Source organism: Lathyrus oleraceus, chromosome 6 (assembly GCF_024323335.1).
Source record: "Lathyrus oleraceus cultivar Zhongwan6 chromosome 6, CAAS_Psat_ZW6_1.0, whole genome shotgun sequence".
Lineage (NCBI taxonomy): Eukaryota > Viridiplantae > Streptophyta > Magnoliopsida > Fabales > Fabaceae > Lathyrus > Lathyrus oleraceus.
In genome coordinates this window covers 315,158,984-315,183,555 of record NC_066584.1, presented here as the reverse complement: position 1 = coordinate 315,183,555, position 24,572 = coordinate 315,158,984, and the positions used below count along the sequence as shown (strand labels likewise).

At 36.9% G+C, this 24,572-nt stretch overlaps 1 protein-coding gene and 1 long non-coding RNA gene across 15 annotated transcripts in view; one reads left to right on the top strand and one right to left on the bottom strand.

Annotated features, from left to right (window-relative positions):
* LOC127098559 (myosin-9) overlaps positions 1-24,572 on the top strand; it is a 52,513-nt gene that overhangs the window by 25,375 nt on the left and 2,566 nt on the right. For 8 of the 14 annotated variants that reach the window (XM_051037182.1, XM_051037177.1, XM_051037176.1 and 5 more), the window contains 6 exons: positions 5,696-5,794; positions 17,097-17,195; positions 17,356-17,580; positions 18,957-19,096; positions 19,281-19,347; positions 19,447-19,599. In XM_051037182.1, coding sequence (XP_050893139.1) covers positions 5,696-5,794; positions 17,097-17,195; positions 17,356-17,580; positions 18,957-19,096; positions 19,281-19,305 — 588 coding nt within the window. In that variant the 3' untranslated portion in view covers positions 19,306-19,347; positions 19,447-19,599. Of the gene's footprint in view, positions 1-5,676; positions 5,795-17,096; positions 17,196-17,355; positions 17,581-18,956; positions 19,097-19,280; positions 19,600-24,572 lie in introns of those variants that run through there. The other 6 variants (XM_051037186.1, XM_051037184.1, XM_051037183.1 and 3 more) reach the window with 6 other exon arrangements.
* Positions 12,850-13,542, bottom strand: LOC127098562 (uncharacterized). The gene is made up of 2 exons (XR_007793377.1): positions 13,426-13,542; positions 12,850-13,250 (listed from the first exon to the last, which is right to left on the bottom strand). It is a non-coding gene; the product is annotated as an uncharacterized LOC127098562 (long non-coding RNA).

Sequence of the window (24,572 nt, the reverse complement as noted above, 5' to 3'; positions counted from 1 at the left end):
CCATTTTTTGACCGAGCAACCTCCATACCTAGAAAATATCTCATGAATCCCAGATCCTTGATTTCAAAGTCTACTGCCAATTTCTCTTTTACTCTTGCCATTTCCACTGTATCGTCTCCAGTAAGGACAATATCATCAACATAAACAATCAAGACATCAACTTTCCCATCGTGGGAGAATTTTGTGAACAAGGTGTGGTCAGCTTGTCCTTGAATGTACCCTTGTTTCTTCATGGACTGAGTGAATTTTTCAAACCAAGCTCTAGGGGACTGCTTTAATCCATACAAAGATTATTTAATTTGCACACATTTGATCCAAATTTGTTTTCAAAGCCAGGAGGAATATCCATATATATTTTTTCTTCTAGATCGCCATTAAGAAAGACATTCTTAACATCTAACTGGTGCAAAGGCCAATCCATGTTAGCAACAAGAGACAAAAGAATTCTGACAGTGTTCAATTTTGCAACAGGAGCAAATGCCTTTGAGTAATCTATACCATAGGTTTGAGTAAAGCCTTTAGCCACCAAGCGAGCCTTGTACCTTTCAATTGACCCATCTGAATTATACTTCACAGTAAATGTCTCTGAGTAATCTATACCATAGGTCTGAGTAAAGCCTTTGGCAACAGGATCATCTATATCAGGATACAAAATACGACTCTCAGAAACAGAGATAGACTTACCTTTTCTTTTGTTAGGAAATTGATCATTCCCCGATTCAGATTTCTGGCAGTGTTGAGATGTGGACTTGTCCTTTCCTTTATGGTGCTTTTTCACAAAAACCTTTCCTTTCCAAGTCCCGTTTCCTAATTCAAATTTGTTTTGTTGGAGTGACTCATTATTTTGTGGCATTTCAATTAGATCATCATTATCATCGTTTTCAGAATTCTCATTGTTTTCTACAAGAAAAAATGTAGGCTCGGATTCACAAGATTCCTTACTCATGACAGGAGTAGGATCAGATAAAGAATCGCGGTCATTTTCTGTTGGTGCAGGTGTAAAAAACTTAGAATTTTGTGATATTAGTAAAGATAAGTTATTCAAAAAACTCATGTCCTCAATTTGAAACGAGTCTTTGTTTATCTCCCCCCCTTAAAGATGAGTGTCATCAAAAAAAGGTTTATTTTCAAAGAACGTAACATCCATAGTGACAAACATTTTCTTATTTTTTGGATCAAAACATTTATATCCTTTTTGGGTTGGGGAGTATCCAACAAAGACACATTTTATAGCACGTGGCTCAAGTTTTCCAACATTTTTATGTTCATGAACAAAGGTTGTGCAACCAAAGATTTTTAAAGTCAAATCAATTAAAACACGAGTACTAGGAAAACATTCTTTGAAGACGTTAATAGAAGTTTGAAATTTGAGAATTTTGGAGGGCATTCTGTTAATTAAATACGCAGCTGTTAAAACAGCTTCGCCCCACAAATAATTTGGTACTTTATTTGAAAAAAGTAGAGCTCTAGCAACCTCTAGTAAATTTCTATTTTTCCTTTCGGCCACTTCATTTTGTTGAGGAGTATTAGGACATGAACTTTGATGTACAATCCCATTTTTTAGAAAAAAAATCATCCAGGATAGTGTTAAAATATTCTTTGCAATTATCACTTCTAAAGATTTGGATATTTGTTTGAAATTGGTTCTGCACCATTAAAACAAAATTCTTTACAGCCTGACAAACATCTGATTTCCCCTTTAACAAGTACACCCAACATACACTTGTATGGTCGTCTATAAATGTGATAAACCATTTTTTGAGAGAGAGTGTACTTGTACGGTTAGGGCCCCAAACATCACTGTGTATAATAGAAAAAGATTTTGATGATTTATAAGGTTGTATTGAAAACTGGGAACGATGATGCTTTGCAAATTCACATGTTTCACATTTAAACGAAGAAAAGTTTTTATTGTGAAATATCTTAGGAAACAAGTGTTTTAAGTAACAAAAACTAGGATGACCTAATCTTAAATGCCATACCATAATGTTGTCATCTTTATTATTCAAAACAGAAAAAGACTCAAAGCAGGAACTTATTGTTTTTGAAGGTAGTTGTGATGCAGATCCAATTTCAAGGTAGTAGAGTCCTCCACTCTCCTTAGCACTGCCAATCATCTTCCTCGAGTTCAAATCCTAAAAGACACAGTGAGATCAGAAAAAATTAGTTTGACAATTTATATCTTGGGCTAATTTACTCACGGATATTAAATTACAAGACAAATTTGGAACATGAAGGACATTTTTAAGAGTTAACATTTGAGACAACACAACTGACCCTTTACCTGCAATGGCTGAAAAAGAGCCATTTGCAATTTTTATTTTTTGATTACTTGCACATGGACTATATAAAGAGAACAAAGTAGATTCACCTGTCATGTGATCGGAGGCTCCTGAATCTACTATCTAAGTATGACTGGGATTGACACTAAGAAATGCAGAATTACCTTATGTTGTTATAGAGCAAGAAGGGGTTGAAGACTCAAGGAGTTTGTACAGTTTGTCTAGTTGCTCCGTAGTGAATGGAAACTGAGACGGAGGAGGTTGCTGCCCTTGATCAGAATTACTAGTATGAAATGCACGACCACTTTTCTTCTTCCAGTTAGGAGGTTTGCCTTTGAGCTTCCAACAAGTTTCACGTGTATGCCATTTGCGCTTGCAGTGATCACCCAAGGAACTTTGTCTGACCTTCTTCCCTCGTCTAGGTTCCTAATAGCCAGAGTTGAGCCTTCAGATTCAGAATTTCGTTGTGTCTTACCCATCATAATTCCTTGTCGTGCCTCTTCCCTTCTTATTTTTGCAAAAATTTCACGAAGAGTTGGCAATGGTACTTTTCCTAAAACTCTACCTCTTACCTCATCAAGGTCTTTATTGAGCCCAGCGAAAAACATGAATACACGATCATTTTCTTGCCTCTTGAGAAACAAAACATTGTCTTCTGTACACCTCCAATTGTCATCATAACAGAGATCTAACTCTTGCCACAGTGTTAACAGTTCATTGTAATAAGCAGTTACACTCCTGTCACCTTGTTTCGCATGCCATAACTTTGATTTTAAACCAAAAATTTGAAAGGAGTTTTGAATATCAGAGTATGTTTCCTTAACAGCTTCCCAAACATCCTTTGCGGAAGGTAAAAACATGTAAGGCTTACCTATTCCAGTTTCCATAGAGCTTACCAGCCACACAATAATCAAGGAGTTTTCCGACTTCCATTGTTTGTAACGAGGGTCTCCTTTTGCCAGTTCAGCTAATGCTCTTGTTAAGAAATCAATTTTTTCTTTGTTATCCAATACCAATCGAACGATTTGAGTTCATTCATTGTAGTTATTCTCATTCATTTTAGGGATATTGACCTTGAGGGAGTATGAGGAACCCTCTTGATCATTACCGCCTATGTTGGAATATCTGTCACCAAAAACAATGTTGTTCCTGTTTTCATTGTTGTCGTCATTATTGCCATTGTTTATGACCATCGGCGGTTCCTCATGTACACCGTTTCCACGGTCGAAGCCCGAATCAGATTGTTGTTGGTCGCCATTATTGCTATTGTTTATGACCACCGGCGGTTCCTCATGTACACTGTTTCCGCGGTCACCGCCATTTCCATGGCTACTGCCCGAATCAGATTGTGATTGGTCGCCATGGTTGGATCCAGTGTAGGCTTGTGATTGGGAGGCCACATGTTGTTGTCATTTGCCATATGAGGTTAACAGAGTATGTGAATTGGGTCGAACAAAAAATATGTTCAGGAAAATTTTATGGTAACCCCTAACCCAACAAAAATAGGTTGAGGAAAGCTTTTACGGTAACCCCTAACCCAGTGCTCTTGATACCATATTAGAAAAAATTGGTAAAAGCTGTTATCTTTTATTCGTCAGCCTTAGCTGGTTTATATAGTGAAGATACAATTATTACAATTTATTTTTTCCTTAATTGAGAATAAAGAAAAATAAAGGTAGTATTAAAGACAATAATAAAATCGGAAATAATATATTTTCCAACAGTTATCTTGAGCAAATTTGCTTACACTAATTAGGTTTTTGGTGATGTGAGGCACGAGTAAAAGATTTTGAAGGATGAGAGACATGTTAGGATAGTTTGGTAAAGGGAAGAACATGGAACCAACAAAGTTAATAGACAAATCTTGGTCGTTTCCCATAAAGACCTGCTCAGATCTAGGCAAAGAAATGTAGCCAGACAAATTTGAGGCATCGGGAGTAACATGGTGAGAAGCACCTGAATCTGGATACCATCATTGATTGTTGAAATTAGCTTCAGAACCTGCAAAGAAAGCTTGTGGTGCAGAAGCCCTAGGAGGAGTGGCTCTGGGAGCGCTATAACCAAAGGAAGGTTGATACGTAGGGCGTGCAGGCATTAAAAAAGGATTATAGGAAGCTCTCTGAGGTGGATACATAGTGCCAGTAAAGTTGGAATAACGGTGGTAGCGATAGAAGCATCATGTTCAGATTTATGACAAATTCGACATTGCATTTTACCAAAACGACCACCGCCACGGCCATACCGGCCACCTCCACGACCAGAACGACCTCCATGCGCGCTATAGCCATGATTCTCAGCATTGGCCGTCACGTGACTCGTACCTTGAGGAAACGCTCCAGTGACAGAAGGATCAGTGGTGACCATCGTAGACGGTGGCGCTACCTGTGTGAGATTCACAGTTGTTGGCTCAGTGGTGACAGCTTTACGATACTTCTCCAATCGCGATTCATGCGCAAGAAGCGACGACTCCAACTCATCAAGAAACCGAGTTCTTCTTTGCTGTTAACAACTGCAACAATGGAATCGTATTCTTCTGGAAGCGCGTCGAGGACGATTTCAATTAGGTTACGAAGGGGAAGAGGATCTCCAATCGAAATCAGTGACTCACTGATTTCACGAACTCGAACCATGAGTTCTGCAATCGTAAGCGCTCCTTTCGTGAGACAACGCAATTCCGATCGTAACTGTAGTGCTTTGGTGGAGAGAAGCGTATTAAAATAACGATGAACTTCCTTCCAGACTTGCCATGAATGCTTGCAATCCATAAGCTTTGGTAGAAGCGAATCTGAGATGGTGGATAGAAGCCACGTGCAGATGAGTGCGTCTTGTTGTTCCCAAGCAAGACACGCAGAATTCGCACCGTGAAATGCTGAATCAGAATCGGACGGTGACCTTTGAGGAATCATCGGCACGGTGACAAACCGTTGCAGGCAATGACCACGAACAACACCGTCGATCTGTTGCTTCCACTGCTGGAAGTTCTTGTCATCAAGCTTTACTGAGATCAAGTGTGAAAGCTTCACTTGCAAAGACGAAAACAGAGGATCCATAGAAGCATTTGGCTAGATCGTAAAAGAAAGCTCTAGATACCATGATAGAAACTCATAATCCAGTTAGAGAAGACAATTAGAAGTCTGTCATTGTATTTCATAATAATGATAGTAATACAATGACCACTCTATACATAGAGAGTGAGAAAGCTATAACAAACTGCAACAATTTAAATCCAGCTCAGTATTGTTAGGCATTGAAACTAATAAGTCCCTATCTATTCTATCTCTATCAATGAATAATTCTTATTATTTAAGTAGCAAGAACGTTATTTTCATTTTTCATTTTTCATTTTTCATTATATCATTTCCTTTTTTTTTTTTTATTTCATCTAAGTTGACAGCTGTTTCCATTTGCTTTAGGCTGCAACACATTCTGGTGCACTTCTAGAAGCAAAGAGTAAGCTTCAAAAACAAGTAAAGGAACGTACTAGGTGTCTCCAACAGGAAAAAGGTTTAAGGGTAAGATATATCTTTTCTTTAGATAGATATAACTGGGAAGGTTGTTGTTTTGATCTCTTATACAATTGCCATTTCGAAAAGAAAATATTAAAAAATATTTAAAAATATTAAAAAATATCTATAATATTATATTAGAGTATATTTAGTTATTTCCTAGGATAGTTTGTAATCTTATAGTATAAAGTATATCTTTGGATTGGTTAAAAATTAGTGTCCGTAATATGCAAACTATTTAATTTTAGTCTTTATGTCACTAATATTGGAGGGACTAAAACCAAATATTCTACCTATTACAAAGATCAATTTCAATTTCAGAGTAATGGACATCTTCATTTCTTTAGGAAAATGGAGAGGAACTCAACCCCACTAATTGGCTGCCATGTTCCTGAAAATTTGAGACCACTCTTAAATTTGTATCCTTGTATTTTTTGAACCCTCCTTTCTTTATTTTTTGGGAATATAACAATAGTTTCCCCTTTTCTAGCTGCCATCACTTTCAGCAACTATCACTGCCGTTGCCACCATCGATTTTTTTTTGCAGATCTTTTAATCTACGCAGCCCAGAAAATTTTAGGTCTAGAAACTTTCCCATACGTGCGCACACGCTTCCAACAGCCCTGCGTTCAATCCACACTCCGTCACAGACGTGCATTCAGGCACGTTTGGTGTTCTTCCGACGAGTATCTTCAGAGGCCTGGATCAATTTTCCATCTCGGTTCTAGACCTGTCACCAGTTTTCCATTTCGCACCATGGTAACATGGGTTCCAGTTCAAACAGTCCGTGTTTATCGGTTTTTGATACATTTTCTCTCTCCTTTGACTTATCATGACATCATGTTGTGATATTAGTGCTGTTTCTTCTTCAATGTTTGTCCTGCAATTCTTTTCTTAATGCTATGAGATGATTTGAATTGCTTGAGATAAATTACTGCCATAACTCCCTCTCAAACTAAAACTTACTCCCTCCCCCATTTCTTGAAAAAAAATTGTTCCTTTTTAATTGTCACCTGCTAAATTCAAGGTACTATTAACTGGATTTTTGTCAAAATTACACCTAGATAATTATTACGTAGGGAAAAAAAATAAAATGAATGTAATAAATAATTGAAGGTATTTAGGTCAAAGGAAAATTATTGTTTGAAAAGTAATAATAATGATTAACTTTCTTAGTATAGGTAAAAAATAAAAAAATGACACTTAAAAAAAAAGATCAGATATATCAAAACCATAATGAACTTTCACGAAGTGCATCCAAACAAAGTTGTAATGGTATTGGGTTAGATGTTGTCATTTTTTTGAAATAACAAACTTAAGTGTGATTAGTACTGGTGAATCAACATTGACGATAGTTGGACAACTTAGATTATTGAGAGTGTGCTGAGACCAATGAGTGAAAGCCTTCCATTAGATACTGTTGCAATGACCAATGACCAATGGCAATGTGCAGTGACAACAGTGACTTGAAAAAATGATCAACGAACAACTTGAAACTGAGTGTAAGACTTAACATATGACCACATACCCGACATAAATATTGCTAATAAACAACCTCAAATTAAAAGATGTGCAAAATTGGACCAGAGAGAAATGCACTAACAAGACATATTGAAACACTTAAAAACACTTCAAAAGAGCAGTGTCCAAATATGCACAACGGACGGAAAATATCGTGACCAAGGACCTAAAATACTGAAGCAATAGACGTTTGGATGCAATCAGCGACAAAATACCAAAACACGATAGAAAATCCACCAGAACGCATTCACAACTATAAAAAAATCATAAAAAAGCAAAGAAACCTCAGAAACACGCCTTAAATGTGGAATCCAGAGACTGATAGTCGTTCCAACTGAGCCAGGAAAAGAAGGGGTTCCGAAAAATCTGATGGTGGAGTTGTCGTGACACGTAAGGCCGTGTTCGTTGGACATTTAATGGGACAACTACATTTGAGAGTATGATGGCTAGGGTTTTGTGACTAGACTTGGACACCCACAACCCAAATTGAAAAATAAAATAGGGTTTTGAAGTTTGCTCGAAAAAGAAAAAGTACTATTGTTATATTCCAAACTTGTTTTTGTGCATTTTGCACACTATGCATACATTTTGTACGTTTCTTGGTGCTTGGTATCCGTCTTGTTAGTGTATTTTTTCTGGTTCGGTTTCTTGGATCTTTTTGTTTGAGGTTGTTTGTTAGCATCATCGATGTCGGGTAGGGAGTCACATGTCAAGTCTTGCAGTAAGTTTCAAATTGTTAATTGATCATATGTTAAAGTCACTCTTTTCAGTGTGCTTTCTACCTCATCTCAATTTTACACTCTTTTCACTGTGCTTTCTACCCCATCTCAATTTTATCTCTAATGGTACGCTCTCTAGCCATTGTGTTGGATCTTATGTGTTAGTGTACTAGCTACAATTTAGGATTTCTTTTAGTGATTTAAATTAACCTAGTGCTTTTAGGAGGTGCTGAGCACGTTCTATTTTAGTGGGTTAGTAGGAGTTTGTTTCAGTCAATGAAAACCAAGTACCAGGGAAGTGCACGAGTGAAGCGTGCCCAACTGCAGGTGTTTCGAAGGACTTTCGAAACATTGGAGATGAAGATGGGAGAATCGGTAACTGATTACTTCGGAAGAGTAATGGTTATTGCAAATGATATGAGAAATTGTGGAGAAGATATGGGAGACGTTAAAATCATCGAAAAGATACTTCGATCATTAACAGAGAATTTCAACTTTGTTGTGTGTTCGATTGAAGTATCTAAGGACATCGACCAACTTATGATTGATGAGCTACAGAGCTTGTTACTGGTACACGAGCAGAAGGTGTGCCATAAGAAAAGTGAAGAGCAGGTTCTAAAGGTAGAGCATGACTCTTACTTTGGGTGTGGTAGAGGAAGGAACAACTATCCAAGAGGAGGCAGTAACAACTCAAGAGGGAGAGGAAGAACCAGGCCAGGTTACGACAAGACTACTATTGAATGCTTCAAGTGTCACAAGCTGGGACACTTCCAATATGAGTGTCCGAGTATGAGAAGGGAAGCAAACTATGTTGAATTTGATGATAGTGAAGAGTTATTGCTGATGACACTAGCAGAAGTTGAAGGTGATGGACACAAGGGAGTTTGGTTTCTTGATTCTGGTTGTTCAAACCACATGACAGGTAACAAAGGTTGGTTCTGTGAAATAAATGAGAGCTTCAGGCACACCGTAAAATTGGGAAATAACTCAAAATTGGTTGTTATGTGAAAAGGAAATATCAGATTTGAAGTTGAGGGCATAACTCAATTGATATCTGATGTTTTCTTTGTTCCAGAATTATCCAGCAACCTTTTAAACATTGGGCAACTACAAGAGAAGGGAGTAGACATTCGTATTAAAGGAGGGATGTGCAAAGTTTACCATCCTCAAAGAGGCCTAATTATGAACACTAGAATGACTGCGAATCGACTGTTCATTGTGTTTGCATTTAGGAAACCTCTCTCGAGCAAGTGCGTGAAGGTAGAAGGAGGGGAAGTCACAAGCGCTATGGGCATTTAAACAACAAAGCCATTCACACCATGCAGTATAAAGGAATGGTCAAAGGGTTACCACAACTCAAAAGTGCGGACGGGGTATGTGAAGTTTGTAATGTTGGGAAGCAACATCGAGAGATTATATCAAAAAGGAGCAAGTGGAGAGCCTCAGAACAACTCCAACTAATTCATGCAGATTTATGCGGTCCTATATCTCCTACATCTCATAGTGGTAAAAGGTACATGTTAGTTCTTATTAATGATTTTTCCCGCAAGACTTGGATATACTTTCTTATAGAAAAAGGTGAAACTTTTAACATGTTTAAAAGGTTCAAAAGTCGTGTCGAAAAAGAAGTAGGAAAGTATATATGCTGTTTAAGGACGGATAAGGGAGGAGAATTCACCTCAAACTCCTTCAACCAATTCTGCGAGGAACATGGGATTAGACGACAATTAACCGCTGCCTACACTCCACAACAAAATGGAGTAGCTGAAAGAAGAAATCGCACCATAATGAATATGGTTCGATGTTTGCTCACAGAGAAAGAAATGCCAAAGAAATTTTGACCTGAAGCTGCAAGATGGACATCGCATGTGCTAAATAGAAGTCTGACAAGTGTTGTAAATGACATGGTGCCAGAAGAGTGTTGGAGTGGGGTCAAACCAAGTGTTGATCATTTTAGGGTGTTTGGCTGCATTGGTCATGTACACATCCCTGAACAACATAGGATACAACTTGATAATAAAAGTCACAAATGCATTCTGCTCGGGATCAACGAGGAATCAAAGGCGTATCGACTATTTGATCCAATATCAAATAAAATAGTCATCAGTCGAGATGTTATATTTGAAGAGGAAGGGAAATGGGACTGGAAAACAGCGGAAACCGAGTCAAAATCTGATATTCTGGCTTGCAATGATGAAGGAAGAACAACTAAGGGAGAACACGAAGAAGAGGTGGAGGCTGACCGCGAAGAACAACAAGAAAAACAGCCTGCAACAGCTGAGCCAGATTCTGAAAATTCTGATGCACCAGATTTTGATCCAAAAATGCCTCAAAGAAGAAACAGAAGAAGACCCGCGTGGATGCATGACTATGAGAGTGGAGTAGAATTTTCGAAAGAAGAAATAGGCGCAGGTATGGTGTTGTTTTCTTCTCACAATGATCCTCCAAATTTTGTAGAAGCGGCCAAAGAAGAAAAATGGATAGAGGCAATGAAGCATGAATTACAAGCTATCGAGAAGAACAATACTTGGGAGCTTGTGGTTCTACCGGCTCGAGCAAAAACTATAGGGGTCAAATGGGTTTTCAAAACAAAACTAAATGAGGATGGACAGGTCGATAAATACAAGGCGAGGCTGGTTGTAAAAGGGTATGCTCAAAAGGAAGGGATCGATTATGATGAAGTTTTTGCTCCAGTTGCTCGATGGGACACTATAAGAATTATGTTCGATGTTGCTGCACAAAAAGGATGGACAGTGTATCAGTTGGATGTAAAGAGTGCTTTCTTGTACGGGGAGCTAAAGGAAGTTGTGTATGTGGATCAACCAGAAGGATTTGTCAAGAAAGGTGAGGAAGACAAAGTTTATCGACTTAACAAAGCTCTTTACGGCCTAAAACAGGCTCCTAGAGCATGGTTTAGTCGAATTGAAAGTTATTTCAGACATAAGGGGCAAAGAAGCCATGATCACACTTTATTCAGCAAGAGTGTTGGAGAAAAATTGCTTATGGTAAGCCTTTATGTAGATGATTTAATTTTTGTTGGGAATGATGATGTGATGTGTGAAGAGGTTAAGCAATCAATGAAACAAGAATTCGAGATGACTGATCTAGGGAGGATGAGTTTCTTTCTTGGTGTTGAAGTACATCAAAGCATGAAGGGAATCCATCTATGTCAGAAGAAGTATGCTAAGGAAGTGCTTGAAAGATTCAGAATGTGGAACTGCAATCCTGTCAAAAATCCTATAGTACCAGGGACCAAACTCTCAATTGAAGGAGAAGGCAAAGATGTGGATGCTACTACAAACAAGCAACTCGTGGGTTGCCTTATGTATTTAACAGTCACCAGACCTGATATGATGTATGTGGTATGCTTAATATCTCGTTTCATGGCCAAACCTAGAGAAGATCATATGCAGATTGCTAAGAGGGCTTTAAGGTACTTAAGGGGCACTCTGGATTTTGGTCTCTTCTATAAGCGGGAATCTGACTCAATACCAAAGGTATATACTGATAGCGATTATGCCGGAGATATAGACGACAGGAAAAACAGCTGTGTGTTGGAGTTCACGAAAACAAGCTATAGTCACTTTATCCTCGACCGAAGCTGAGTATGTAGCTGCAACATCCTGTGCTTGCCACTGTGTTTGGGTGAAAGGAATTCTTCAACAGTTCAGCACCAAGCCTTGTCAGTGCTTCGAGATCTTATGCGATAATAGTTCCTCCATTAAACTCTCAAAAAATCCAGTGATGCATAAGAGGACAAAACATATAGATGTGAGGTATCATTATTTACGTGATCTTACAAGTCAAGAAGTTGTGAAGCTAGTGTTTTGTGGGACTGAGTTTAAAGGGAGAAATTGTTGGATCTGATGTGTTAGTGTACTAGCTACAATTTAGGATTTCTGTTAGTGATTTAAATTAACCTAGTGCTTTTTGGAGGTGCTGAGCACGTTCTATTTTAGTGGATTAGTAGGAGTTTGTTTCAGTCTTTTCTCTCTACGTTCTGTTCCTATTTTTCTGCAATTATTTTTGTATTAAATAAAACAGTGTGATTTTACAGAAGCATGTCTTAGTGTTTCTGTTTTAACACATTGATCTCAGCACACTAAATAGTGGTAGTCTCTTCATCTAACCAATGTCAAAATTGAATTGTTGGCACCAATCATTTATGACATATCTGATGTCCAACCATTGTCAAGGTTGAGTAGCCGACACCGGTTCCAGAAAACTTTGTAACATGTACCACACTTAACATGGTTGTTTCAAGCAAATATCAACATCTGACCAATATTGTTGCAATTTCGTTTGGATGCAATTTGTGAAAATTTGTCGCGGTTCTGATAATAGATAGTTGGTTTGGGGGAATGTAAAAATATTAGAAAATGTCTTTTATTATACTAGAGTATCTTAAGTTATTTCTTAGAATAGTTTGTAGTTTTAGTTTAATATTGAATTTTATATTACTTAATATTCTTATTGTGATTTGTTCTTGATTTTCTATTTATTTAGAATTGAGTGTATGTATCTGTAGGAAATTTCTCCTTCATTGCGGTTCCCCGAGCCTGCCTAAATTGTGGTTGTGTTGGGTGAGCAGTGTTGTCTATGGCGGATTAGTGTTGTCTACGGCGGATTGCGGAAAATTGCGGCGAGCCAAATTTTCACCATAATAATATGGCGGACGGCGGAACGGAAAATTGCGGAAGCATGACGGACAAAAAAAACATTATTTATACTCACAAAGAACAATAATAGCACCAAAAAGTAAAAAATCATAAGTCATAAAAATTAGATAACATAATCATATAGGAATGAAACTAGAATTCATATATAAAGTAAATAAAATAGATGTTGCAGGTCTTAAGTACACCTCAAAATATTTCATTTATAAAAGACATTATAAAACAGAACTATAAAACATTATTAAATCTCTGGTTTTCTTCTCTAACTTCAACATAATCTTTAAAGTTATTTGGTATGAACATTTGGTGCAAGCTTGAACATTACACTTCCTTCCGTTAGATGGTCTTAGCCTCTTATTATTCCTCCATTAATCAATTTTGTGAAGGAAAAAAAAATACAGCGAGTAGAGTTTGTATCTTTGTTAACTATATCTATATATTTTCATCTAGGATCACTTCTCTTTGAACCGGCAACCCTAGAGGTTAGGGAGGTTTCCCAACACTAGAGGTTAGGAAGGTTTCCTGATTTTCAGGCATTGTCTAAAACTACACAAAGTAGAAAATAAAATAAAAAACAGAGCACATAAAAAGAGATAAATACAGCACTAAAAAACAGAGCAGGAGAAAGAAAAAAAAGGAAGAACCAAAAAAGAGAGTGGTGGGAAGGAATAAAAGAGAAATAAAAAATAAAAGAGAAAAAAAAACTGAAGAAGAAGAGTACCTTATAGTTGTGTAAGAAGATAAGAGAGATGGAGACGGAAAGTCTGGAGAAACAGGAGAAGAGAAGAGAGACCGAGAGAGAAGAAAAGTCGAGAGAATGAAAAGGTGGTAGAGTTTTGGTTCTATAAATATTTAATTAGGGTATTTAATGGTGGTTATTAGTATTTAACAACAATTATAATTCTTTTGGGTCTGTACACTTGTCGCTAAAAAAAATATTCAAATAAGAATTTTAAAATTTTATAAAAAATATGCAATTCCGGCGTACCGCCATGCATGTTAAATTTGTGGCGGCCGTCATGACGCCACAATGCAAAATCTGCAACGCCATGGCTTTTCCATGATGCTATATTGAAAATCCGCAACTGCAATCCATCATGGCGCTGCCATGGCCGCAATTTGACAACATTGTGAGTGAGAAGGGTGAATTTAGTCTTACATTAAATATGACATGTGTAGAGGTTATAAAACTTGGGCAATCCTTATCTCACCCGCCGGTTTTGCAAGATTAGGTTGTTAAGATCTAGATCTTAGATAAGATCAGGAGAGAATAGTAAGATCATAAAATATAAAACCGTAGTTAAGATCGGAAGATCCTATCCAATTATTTTTGTAAGGTCGAGAGGGGATAACAAGATCATAAAATATAAAATCGTAAGATCGCACTTTACGGATATGCATATCCGAAAACACCCTTTTTCATAAAAAAAATATGGTGTATATGGAGATGCATCTCCGAAATTAAGTATAATAGGTGTGTCTTACTCGTTTGAGTTCAATTTTGTGGGAAATTGGTGCGTTCGGAGATGCATCTCCGAAAATTGAGGTCATTTTTGGGTTTTCACCAAGGGTTTGTGAGAAAGTGTATGGGTGGGAAAAGAAATTGTCAATTCTAAGATGGTATCAGAGCTTATCTTAGATCTGTTGTTGGGCTTCCCGCATCGTCCGCACTTTAGGCTCATCAACGCCTGAGCGCGGGTGTGTGTTGGAAATACCACCTTCATTGCAGTCCCCCCTAGCCGCCGGAATTGTGGTTGTGTAGGGTGTGAAGGGTGGATTTAGACTTACATTACTCAGAGATATGACATGTATAGTGTTTATAAAATTTGGGCAACCCTTACAAGTCCGTTTTGCAAGATTGAGTTAGTCCCAACGCAAATTCTAAGATGGTATCAAAGCTTATCCTAGATATGTTGTTAGGCTTCCCGCATCGTCCAGGCTTTAGACTAATCGAGGCCCTAGCGTGAGTGTGTGTTGGAAATTCCGCATAAATTGTAGAATTTGATTTGTCTTCATTGCAATCTCAACACTTTCATTGTGTAGTGTTTATAAGGTCTAGTTAGGCCCAACCCAAATTTTAGAATAGCGGCGAAGGGCGTCCCTCTATATAAACATTTTTCGGACTCTATTTTTAGATAAATTCTATGTCTAACTCAACTCTACAAAACCGAATTGTAAGTTGAGGGGTTCCCCTCTATATAAATTTTTTTGAGGCTCCATCTTTAATGAATGTGAGACTTGGATTTTTTCCAATTCACCTCTCACGGCCAACACTATTGGACTTAGTGCGTGGATATAAACGGCGTGTGATCTGAATGAATTGATAGCTACGAAGGACCGACACCTCTAAGAATAGGCGTCTCGCAGTGTTCGACACTTGTATAACACCCATACGACACATGTCGTAAACGTCTTACAAGTATTGGAAAAGTCAAACAAGTGTCTCCCAAAAATATGGTTTTTTCTTTGTTTTGACACTCTTTGAATTAGTGTCTGACACCTGTATGACACTTACACGACACGTGCCGGACAATTCAGACATGTGTTGTGTAAAAAAAATTGTGTTTTTGGCTTTAAGACACCCTATACATTTTTTTAACAAATTTCTTACACATCTAAAAGGCTTAAACGTGTATTGCAACAATGTTATCAATGCACAATTAAAGATATTAATTTTGATTATGATATTCTTAACTTTTTTTTAATAATAAATGGATAAATGAATGTTAAATACTATCATATGTGTAACGGTATCGGTGTCTTATATTTGACGTAATCGGTTTGTCGTGTCCTGGTGTCTAGCTGTAATGTTATCAATACATAATTAAAGATATTAATTTTGATTATAATATTTTTAACTTTTTTAATAATAGATGGATAAATTAATGATAAATACTATCATATATGTAATGGTATCGGGTTCTATGTTTTTGACATAATCGGTGTCAAAGTGCCCGTGTCGTATCTCGATGTCTGTGTTGGAGATTGTGCTTCATAGATTGATAGGTTCTAATACCATATCCATATTAGAATTAAAACTCGGTTTAACACATTCCTACAAAACCATTTTCTAAGGTGAGGGGCGTCCCAATATATTAACTCTTTTTAGACTCTATCTTTAATGAATGTAGGACTTATATCTAGTTAGTAACAATAATATTCAAGGTTCTTTTTATTTTCTTTACTCCGTTTATCTCACATCCTGCAACTTTAATAATGGCTTTAACTTTTCTCATGTAATTATTACAGAAGCCAGAAGGTTTGTGTTTTAAGTTTGGATTTCTTAAACCATTGTCAAATCTTAATTATGAAAGAAATGATGCCGATAAAATAAAAAACCTTGGAGAGAACTACAAACACGAATATCCCATTTGTATTGACCCTGAATTAATTCTTGCAAAAGTTCAATGTCCTATCTTTCTTTCTTCTTTTTGGTGGTTATATGAAAAATCGAATCCAAAGCTATTCTCACCTTGTTCTAGCCGATTAGTTGCTTATTTATGAGTCATTCTTATTGTTTAAGTAGCATAAACCTTAATTTAAATTTTCATTAATATCATTCCCTAATTTTATTTTGATTTAAATATATTTTTAATTCCTATAAAATTTAGAGAAAAAAAGAATATACACTGACACTGTAAAATATTTTTATACCATCAATCAATCAGAGATGTATATTCCATCAAAATATTTTTATACCTTCAATCAATCAATCAGAGATGTATATTCCATCAAATCACACATTTAATTTTAAAATACTGACATGACATGACAGAACGTTATAATTCTAGTGGATGATAGTGTAAAATTAGTTTACACTTAGATTGCACTTCCTTTAATCTCTAAAATTTAAACATTTTGTTTTTAGTCCATGTAAATTTCTTCAATATTTATTCCTTTCAAAATTACTTTACAAGTGTAGTTCTCGTCTATACTGAAATGGAACGCTTTTACTTATCCTTTAACTTTTAAATTTTTGAATGAATTATGTTTAGAATATTATAAAAAGTTTCTCCACAATAATTTAGAGTTTTTTAACACAAGATGAATTAAATATAAATTTTTTAAAGCTCAAGAAAAAGTATCAAATTTTGAATACCAAAAAGAAAGAAACAATAATTTAGACCTAGAAATTGAATGTTGAACTCATTTTTTATGTAGGAACTTTTATAATGTTCTACAATTCATGCAAAAAAATCATCAAAAATTTAAGTGAGACTTAACATTAAGGACTAAAACTGTTCAAGGGGTAGTTTTGTACAGACAAAAAATTGAAGAAATTTTTTAAGGGACTAAAACTGGAATGTTGAAATTTTATAGGATTAAAAAGATATTTAACCCTTTTATTTTTAAGCCCGTTTAAGTTGACACCAGTTTGAATTTTTGCTTTAGGCTGCAAGTGATACCAGCGCACATCAAGAAGAAAAGAGAAAGCTTGAAAAACAAGTGGAGGAACTTACTTGGCGTCTCCAACTGGAAAAAGGTTTAAGGGTGAGGATGTTGTTCTGATCTCTTACACAATTGTCATTTCGAAAAGCAAATTTGCACAAATTATAAATAAAATGTAGTGTAAAAGGCCAAATATTTGAAAGTTCCCAAGTTTTCTCTAAATTCGTAAACCCTGAAGAAAACCATTTGGAATTGTGTGCAGACAAATCTAGAAGAATACAAAGCACATGAGATAGCAAAACTGAAGAATTCATTGCAGGAGATGAAGGAAAAGGTTGATGAAACTAATGCTCTTCTCCTCTTGGAGCGAGAAGAGAATGCAATGAAAACTATCGAACTAGCATCTTCTGTCATTAAAGAAGCAGATGTTCTTGTTGAAGATCCAGAGAAGTTTAAGAAACTGAGAATGGAAGTTGAGAGCCTAAAGGTAAAGTTAGACATGATTTTCTGTTAGGTGAACCTTATTTCAAGGATGCATCTCTCAGTATACAATGCTTTTAAAATTGAATCATATATGACTATATATTTTAGTTTGATATGGATTCATACTATACTTCTTAAAGTGATGCATTGATTCTTGGGTCTTTTAAAAAATCATTGGTTAATTGGAAAGAATAATATACAAATACTATATGACTTGATGTTATCAGATTGAGAGACAGAAAGAATTTCCATTTTAAGATGCTACCAAAATAGCAATTCTTTTATCCTGGACAATATGCATACAATAATGTTTAACTTGGATAGTTAACAGAACTTAATATTCTCCTCATCAAAGATTTTTCTAACTCAATGAAACCTTGGCAGTATAATTCCAAGTATTTGTATGAGATACTGTGTATAGATCCTCAATATGAAGGGATGTAACATGGCGTGTTTCCTCCTTGTTATTTTGAGAAACAGTAAGGTAAATTCACATGATTATTCTTTCACCTAATTAATTCTATAGCTAAAATAATGTATTCATAATTGATGAAAAATAAATGAAAATAAGATATTCAACAATAGTTGATGTCGGTTTATGTTTTAATAAAGATAGTTGATGTCCGTCAATGAAACATGGGTACAAAACAAACATTACGTCCAAAATATAAGACATCGGCACCAACGTGGACACAACTAAACCCAGGATGCTTGGTGCTTCACAGATGACCGTTGGTTATGAACAATTATGAAGAATGAATAATCAAGATGTGTTGCAGGGTCAATTTCTTTTATTGGACACTTTTTTAAGGTGCCTGACATGTATCTTCTGGTGTCATGTGCCGGTGTCCAACGTGTGTTGAACACGTGGACAGACCTAAACCCAGGATGCTTGGTGCTTCACAGATGACTGTTGGTATCCATCCTAAACAATAAGCCCTATGGGCATCAAGCGTGGACAAAAATCAAGTGCACTTTACCTTATGCTGAAACTTACCTTAGTTATTAACATCTCTAAAGAATGTGGATGGCAAGGATGAGGATGAAGATTGAACTATTGACCATCATGGAGGCCCTGATAACATGTAGGCATGTTAGGAACAAATCATTTTAAAATTAAGAGGCTAGATAGAGAAACGTGAATGATTTTATATCTCCAATAATTTTCATCTGCATGATATACTTTAATTCGACATATTAATGTGTAATGATTCAAGTAAAATGTTTTGTTTTTGAATATGCTATTGGAGTAGTTTATCACAAAACTGACTAAGGAGCACAACTTCCTTCTAAGCTTATGGTGACATGCCTATTCAATTGTTAGCAGTATATCATGATGATATATTTGTATGTGATATTTTCTTGTCATTATCTTCTCAGACTTCACTCAAGTTAGAGAAACAGAAAGCCCATCACTATGAAAGGAAATATATTGAAGCTAGAATTTGTTGTGAAGAAAGAGGTAAAAGGTTAGAAGACACGGAGAAGAAGCTTCGCCAGCTCCAAGAATCAATGACCAGGTAATATATATAATGAACAATAATCCCTGATTTACTTCTACTCTTGATAATAAATAATTGATTTTATGAAAATATTGAATGGAATGTTTAAAATTCTTTAGCTGTTGTAGAGGTTTTCTTTCTCGTGAAATGTGGTATATTCTCACTGGATAACTTATCTTAAATTTATCTTTCTTTAACTTAGGTTTACTTCCCGGAGGACTTTATAGCTAACTACAAAAGTCATCTCTAAAGTTACTTCAGAGAATCAGGTCAGAAGAGAATATAACTAATTTAGAATCAGATAATCAGGTTCTACGTCAACAAGCTTTGTCCGTGGCACCTAATAAGTTTCCTTCACGATGGTCCAGATCAATTGTTCAGGTACTCTTCATATTGAAATTTGAATACTATGTGCATGAAAACAAATTAAAGCTTGGCATTGGATTAAAAGGGTTTCTTGTCTCTTTTGGGAGAGAGCTGCTGAAAGTCGTCATACTGCCATGGGTGCAAAGACATCTTTGGTAACTGTTATAAAATATTTTACTGATATATTAAAAAGTGATTCTTACATGTTACATCTACATGCTTTAAATAAGAGAGAATAGAAGACCTAATGGGCTTTGACTAATGGGCCTCATTACTAATAGAAATAATTACTTTTTACAATCTAATATTTACAACACTCCCCCTCAAGCTGGTGAATGGATATCTATCATTCCCAGCTTGCAAGTAAGTTGCCTGAATCTTTCTGTTGGTAAGCCTTTTGTTAACACATCTGTCAGTTGATGCCCGGAAGGAACGTAAGATGTAGTTATCAGTCCACTATCCAACTTCTCTTTGATAAAATGTCGGTCAATCTCAATGTGTTTAGTCCTGTCATGCTGAACAGGATTATGAGCAATACTAATAGCCGATTTATTGTCACAAAACAATGTCATAGGACCTTCACATTGTATCTTTAAGTCTTCTAGAATTTGTTTCATCCACAATAGCTCACAAATTCCTAATGCCATAGCTCTAAATTCTGCCTCGGCGCTTGATCGAGCAACTACACTTTGCTTCTTACTCTTCCAAGCTACAAGGTTACCACACAGAAAAGTACAATAGCCTGACGTAGATCTTCTGTCACTCACTGATCCGGCATAATCCGCATCAGTGTAAGTCTCCATAGTTAGATTTCCACCTCTTTTAAACAAAAGTCCTCTCCCTGGAGTTGCTTTAAGATATTGTAGAACGCGGTCTACAGCCTGCAAATGTCTCACCCTCGGATCATGCATGAATTGGCTCACCACACTGACTGCATATGCCAAATCTGGTCTAGTGTGTGCCAAGTAAATCAATTTTCCCACTAATCTCTGATATTGACCCTTGTCAACTTTGTCACTTTCCTCCTCAAAGCTTATCCTGTGATTTTGTTCAATGGGAACACTTGCAGGTTTGCATCCAAGTTTGCCAGTTTCCTGCAAAAGATCAAGCACATACTTCCTTTGAGAAATAAAGATGCCTTGCTTTGAGTAGGCTACCTCAATTCCCAAGAAATACTTGAGTTGCCCAAGGTCTTTCATCTCAAACTCTGCTGATAATTTCTCTTTGAGGAAATGTCTCTCAGTCAAATCATCTCCTGTAACAATAATATCATCAACATAAACAAGAAGTATAGTCAGCTTTCCTCCTTGTGAATGTTTAAAAAATAAAGTGTGGTCTCCTTGACTTTGCTTATAGCCCAAACACATCATTGCCTTTGTGAATCTTCCAAACCATGCCCGAGGGGACTGCTTTAGTCCATATAAGGCTTTCTTCAATTTACACACCTTGTTAGCTCCATTTGTTATGCCAACACCTGGTGGAATCTCCATATACACTTCTTCCTCTAAGTCTCCATGCAAGAACGCATTTTTAACATCAAACTGTTGCAATTCCCATCCACATGAAGCAGCAAGAGATAGTAAAATTCGAACAGTATTCATCTTTGCCACTGGGGCAAATGTCTCCTCATAATCAATACCATACGTCTGAGTATAACCTTTTGCCACTAGTCTTGCTTTGTACCGATCAAGTGTACCATCAGATTTGTACTTTACAGTATAGATCCATCTGCATCCAACTGGACTTTTGTCTCTTTTCCTTTCAATAATCTCCCAAGTACCATTTTTTTCAAGTGCTCTCATTTCCTCATCCATAGCTTGGACCCAATTTTTATTTTGCAATGCTTCTTCAACAGATGATGGGATTTTCACAGAATCAACAGTTACAACAAAACTTTGATATTGTGTGGAAAGATGTTTAGTGGAGACATATTGAGAGATAGGGTGTCGATATAGGGAGGGACAAGATCTTTTATCCTTCCTCAAAGCAATGGGTAAATCAACTGGATTAATGTCACAAGTATCAGAAATGGCACAATCATCACTAGAGGAATCATTTTCAGTACTTACCTCCGGTTCAGGCGATTGAATTTGTTTCTGGAGAAGGTCAGGTTTACTTCTTCTCTGATACACTAGAGTTGGTGCTGGAGGTGCTGATTCCTGTAAAACAGAAGGCCTTGAAGGACCAGGAACACTTACTGGCTCAGATTCAGGTGTTGAACTAGGACTCAAACTCAAACTAGGTGACAACTCGGGTTCAAGAGAGGGAACACTGATAGGTGTTCTAGGGAGGCTAGGACCAAGGATCAGAAACTCGGACTCAGACTCTGACTCTGACTCTAAGTCACTTATGTTCTCCCCCTGAGACTGAGAATGAGTGAAATATGACACATTTTCATGAAAGGTGACATCTTTGGAGACAAAGAATTTTCGACTCGGAGGATGATAACATTTGTACCCTCTTTTGTTGGGTGCATAACCCAGAAAGATACATCTGACAGCACGGGGATCCAATTTGTTGCGATATTGTTTGTGAACATGAACAAAAGCAACACAACCAAAAATGCGAGACTCAAGAGTGTGTAAGATAGGAACAGATGGAAAACGTGAAAGCATAAATTGGGCAGGACTTTGATTACCTAACACTCGAGATGGGACCCGGTTAATCAGATAGGCAGCAGTAAGAATTGCCTCACCCCAATAAGAGGTAGGAACAGACATTTGAAAAAGGAGAGATCTAGCAACTTCAAGTAAATGACGATTTTTTCTTTCTGCGACACCGTTTTGTTGGGGGTGTCAACACATGTGAATTCATGGAGAATGCCATGTTTACTAGTGAAGTTGGAAAAGGTATGATTGACATATTCTTTACCATTGTCAGAACGAATTCTTTTTATGCCTTTCCCAAATTGCGTTTGTACCATATTATAAAATTGGATAAATATTTGTGGTACTTCGGATTTAGTATTCATCAAGAAAATCCAAGTTACCCGAGTACAATCATCAATAAATGAGACAAACCATTTTGCACCAAAAATATTAGAGGTAGGGGCAGGTCCCCAAACATCAGAATGAATCAAATCAAAAGGTTCATCACTTTTATTAAAACTGGAAGGAAAAGATACACGATTGTGTTTTGCCAACTGACAAACATCACACTTAAAAGACTCAACAGAATGGTGTAAGAACAACGACGGGAACATAGACTTAATTATATAAAATGGAGGATGACCGAGACGCTTGTGCTGAAGCCAAATTTGTGAGGCTGAAGAGGAAGACTGAGACTGGAAACAGGAGGACAACACCTTTGGATGGTCATCAGAGAAGTAGTATAACCCTTCCTTTTCCTTAGCAATTCCAATCGTCTGCCCCGTGGTAAGGTCCTGAAAAACACAATGGGACATAGAAAAAATTACTTTACAATTCAGATCACGGGTAAGCTTATGGATGGAAATTAAATTGTGGGAAAGTGTGGGAACATGAAGCACAGATTGCAACTGGAATGGAGGTTGCAAGTCAATATTTCCAGTGCCAACAACACAAGCATGAGAGCCATCAGCAACAGTGATATAAGGAATACTCGAAGGTGTGGTATAAGAGCATAATAATGTGGAATCAAATGTCATATGATTAGTAGCACCAGAGTCAAGAATCCACGCATTCTTAGGAATATTACCACAAACAGTAAGAGATCGGGAACACAAACTCTTACCAGTAACTGCTAGAGACCCAAAACCAGAAGGCTTACTCATGGAGTCAAGCATAGATTTCAACCGTTCCACATCATTCTGACTGAAGGAGGAAAGATCAGTTCCCCTCTTTTCAAAGCTTTCAGTATCCTGGACATGTGTAGCAACATGTGCCTGATACTGGTGCATGTTGCGAGAACCGCCACCTCGGCTAAGAACCTGCTCCCTCCCATGAAGTTTGAAACACCTATCCTTTGTATGCCCTGATCGGTTACAATGCTCACAATAGAATTTGTCACGAACATTCTTGGATGATGATGGTGGTGGTCCTTGTCTTGTTGTTTTGCTAGCTACTAATGCTGACACATCCGGGGGCTGTTCATGAAGCATAGCTTGACGACGGGTTTCCTCATTACGGACAGTGTAAAAAACTTCATTAAGATCAGGAAATTTTTCCTTACCCAAAATCTGCACCCGAATAGGGTCAAATTCAGCATTAAGGCCTGCTAGGAAATCAAAGATCCTATCCCGCTCAACAACAGTATTCAAGGTGGCAGTATCCTTGCTGCACTCCATCTTCAAATTCTGATACTGATCCAACTCAATCCAAAAACCATTGAGAACTCCAAAATACTCAGTGATCGAAAGATTTCCCTGCTTAGTGTTGAAGATTTTCCTCTTTAAATCATAACAAGCAGACATATCTTGTTTCATGGAATAACTGCGACGAAGATACTCCCAAACTGCCTTTGCACTTGAGAGATACATGCAATTTCTACTAATTTCTGGAGATATGGAGTTCCAAAGCCAAGTAATAATGGCAGAATCATCTTTATCCCAGGAAGGGAAGTTAGGAGCAGTAACCAGAGGAGGATTTCCTTCAATATGATCAAGCATGTCGCAACATTTAAGAGTGCGTCTGATGAACTGAGATCATTGAAAATAATTTTTGCCGGTAAGCCAATAACCTTTTTGAACGACAAAATCCTTAGCATTAAATGGGGCTGGTGGATTTGTGGGAGGTGGAGGTGGAGGTGGAGGTGGAGGTGGAGGTGGTTGATCGTTAATAATCTCAGCCATTGAAAGGACAATCGAGAGAAAACAAACCAACAAACTGCAAACTGCAGTAAAAAAAACTCCGCTACAAGGCGGCTAGGGTTTAGGCGGAAGCGAATCCCCCAAAATCGAGAGCTCTTGATACCATGTTATAAAATATTTTACTGATATATTAAAAAGTGATTCTTACATGTTACATCTACATGCTTTAAATAAGAGAGAATAGAAGACCTAATGGGCTTTGACTAATGGGCCTCATTACTAATAGAAATAATTACTTTTTACAATCTAATATTTACAACAGTAACTAAATCTGTTTTAAATCATCTGTGATTGGTTTGGGTATTTTTATATAAATTTTACTTTTTTCTTGGTCACCTGGAT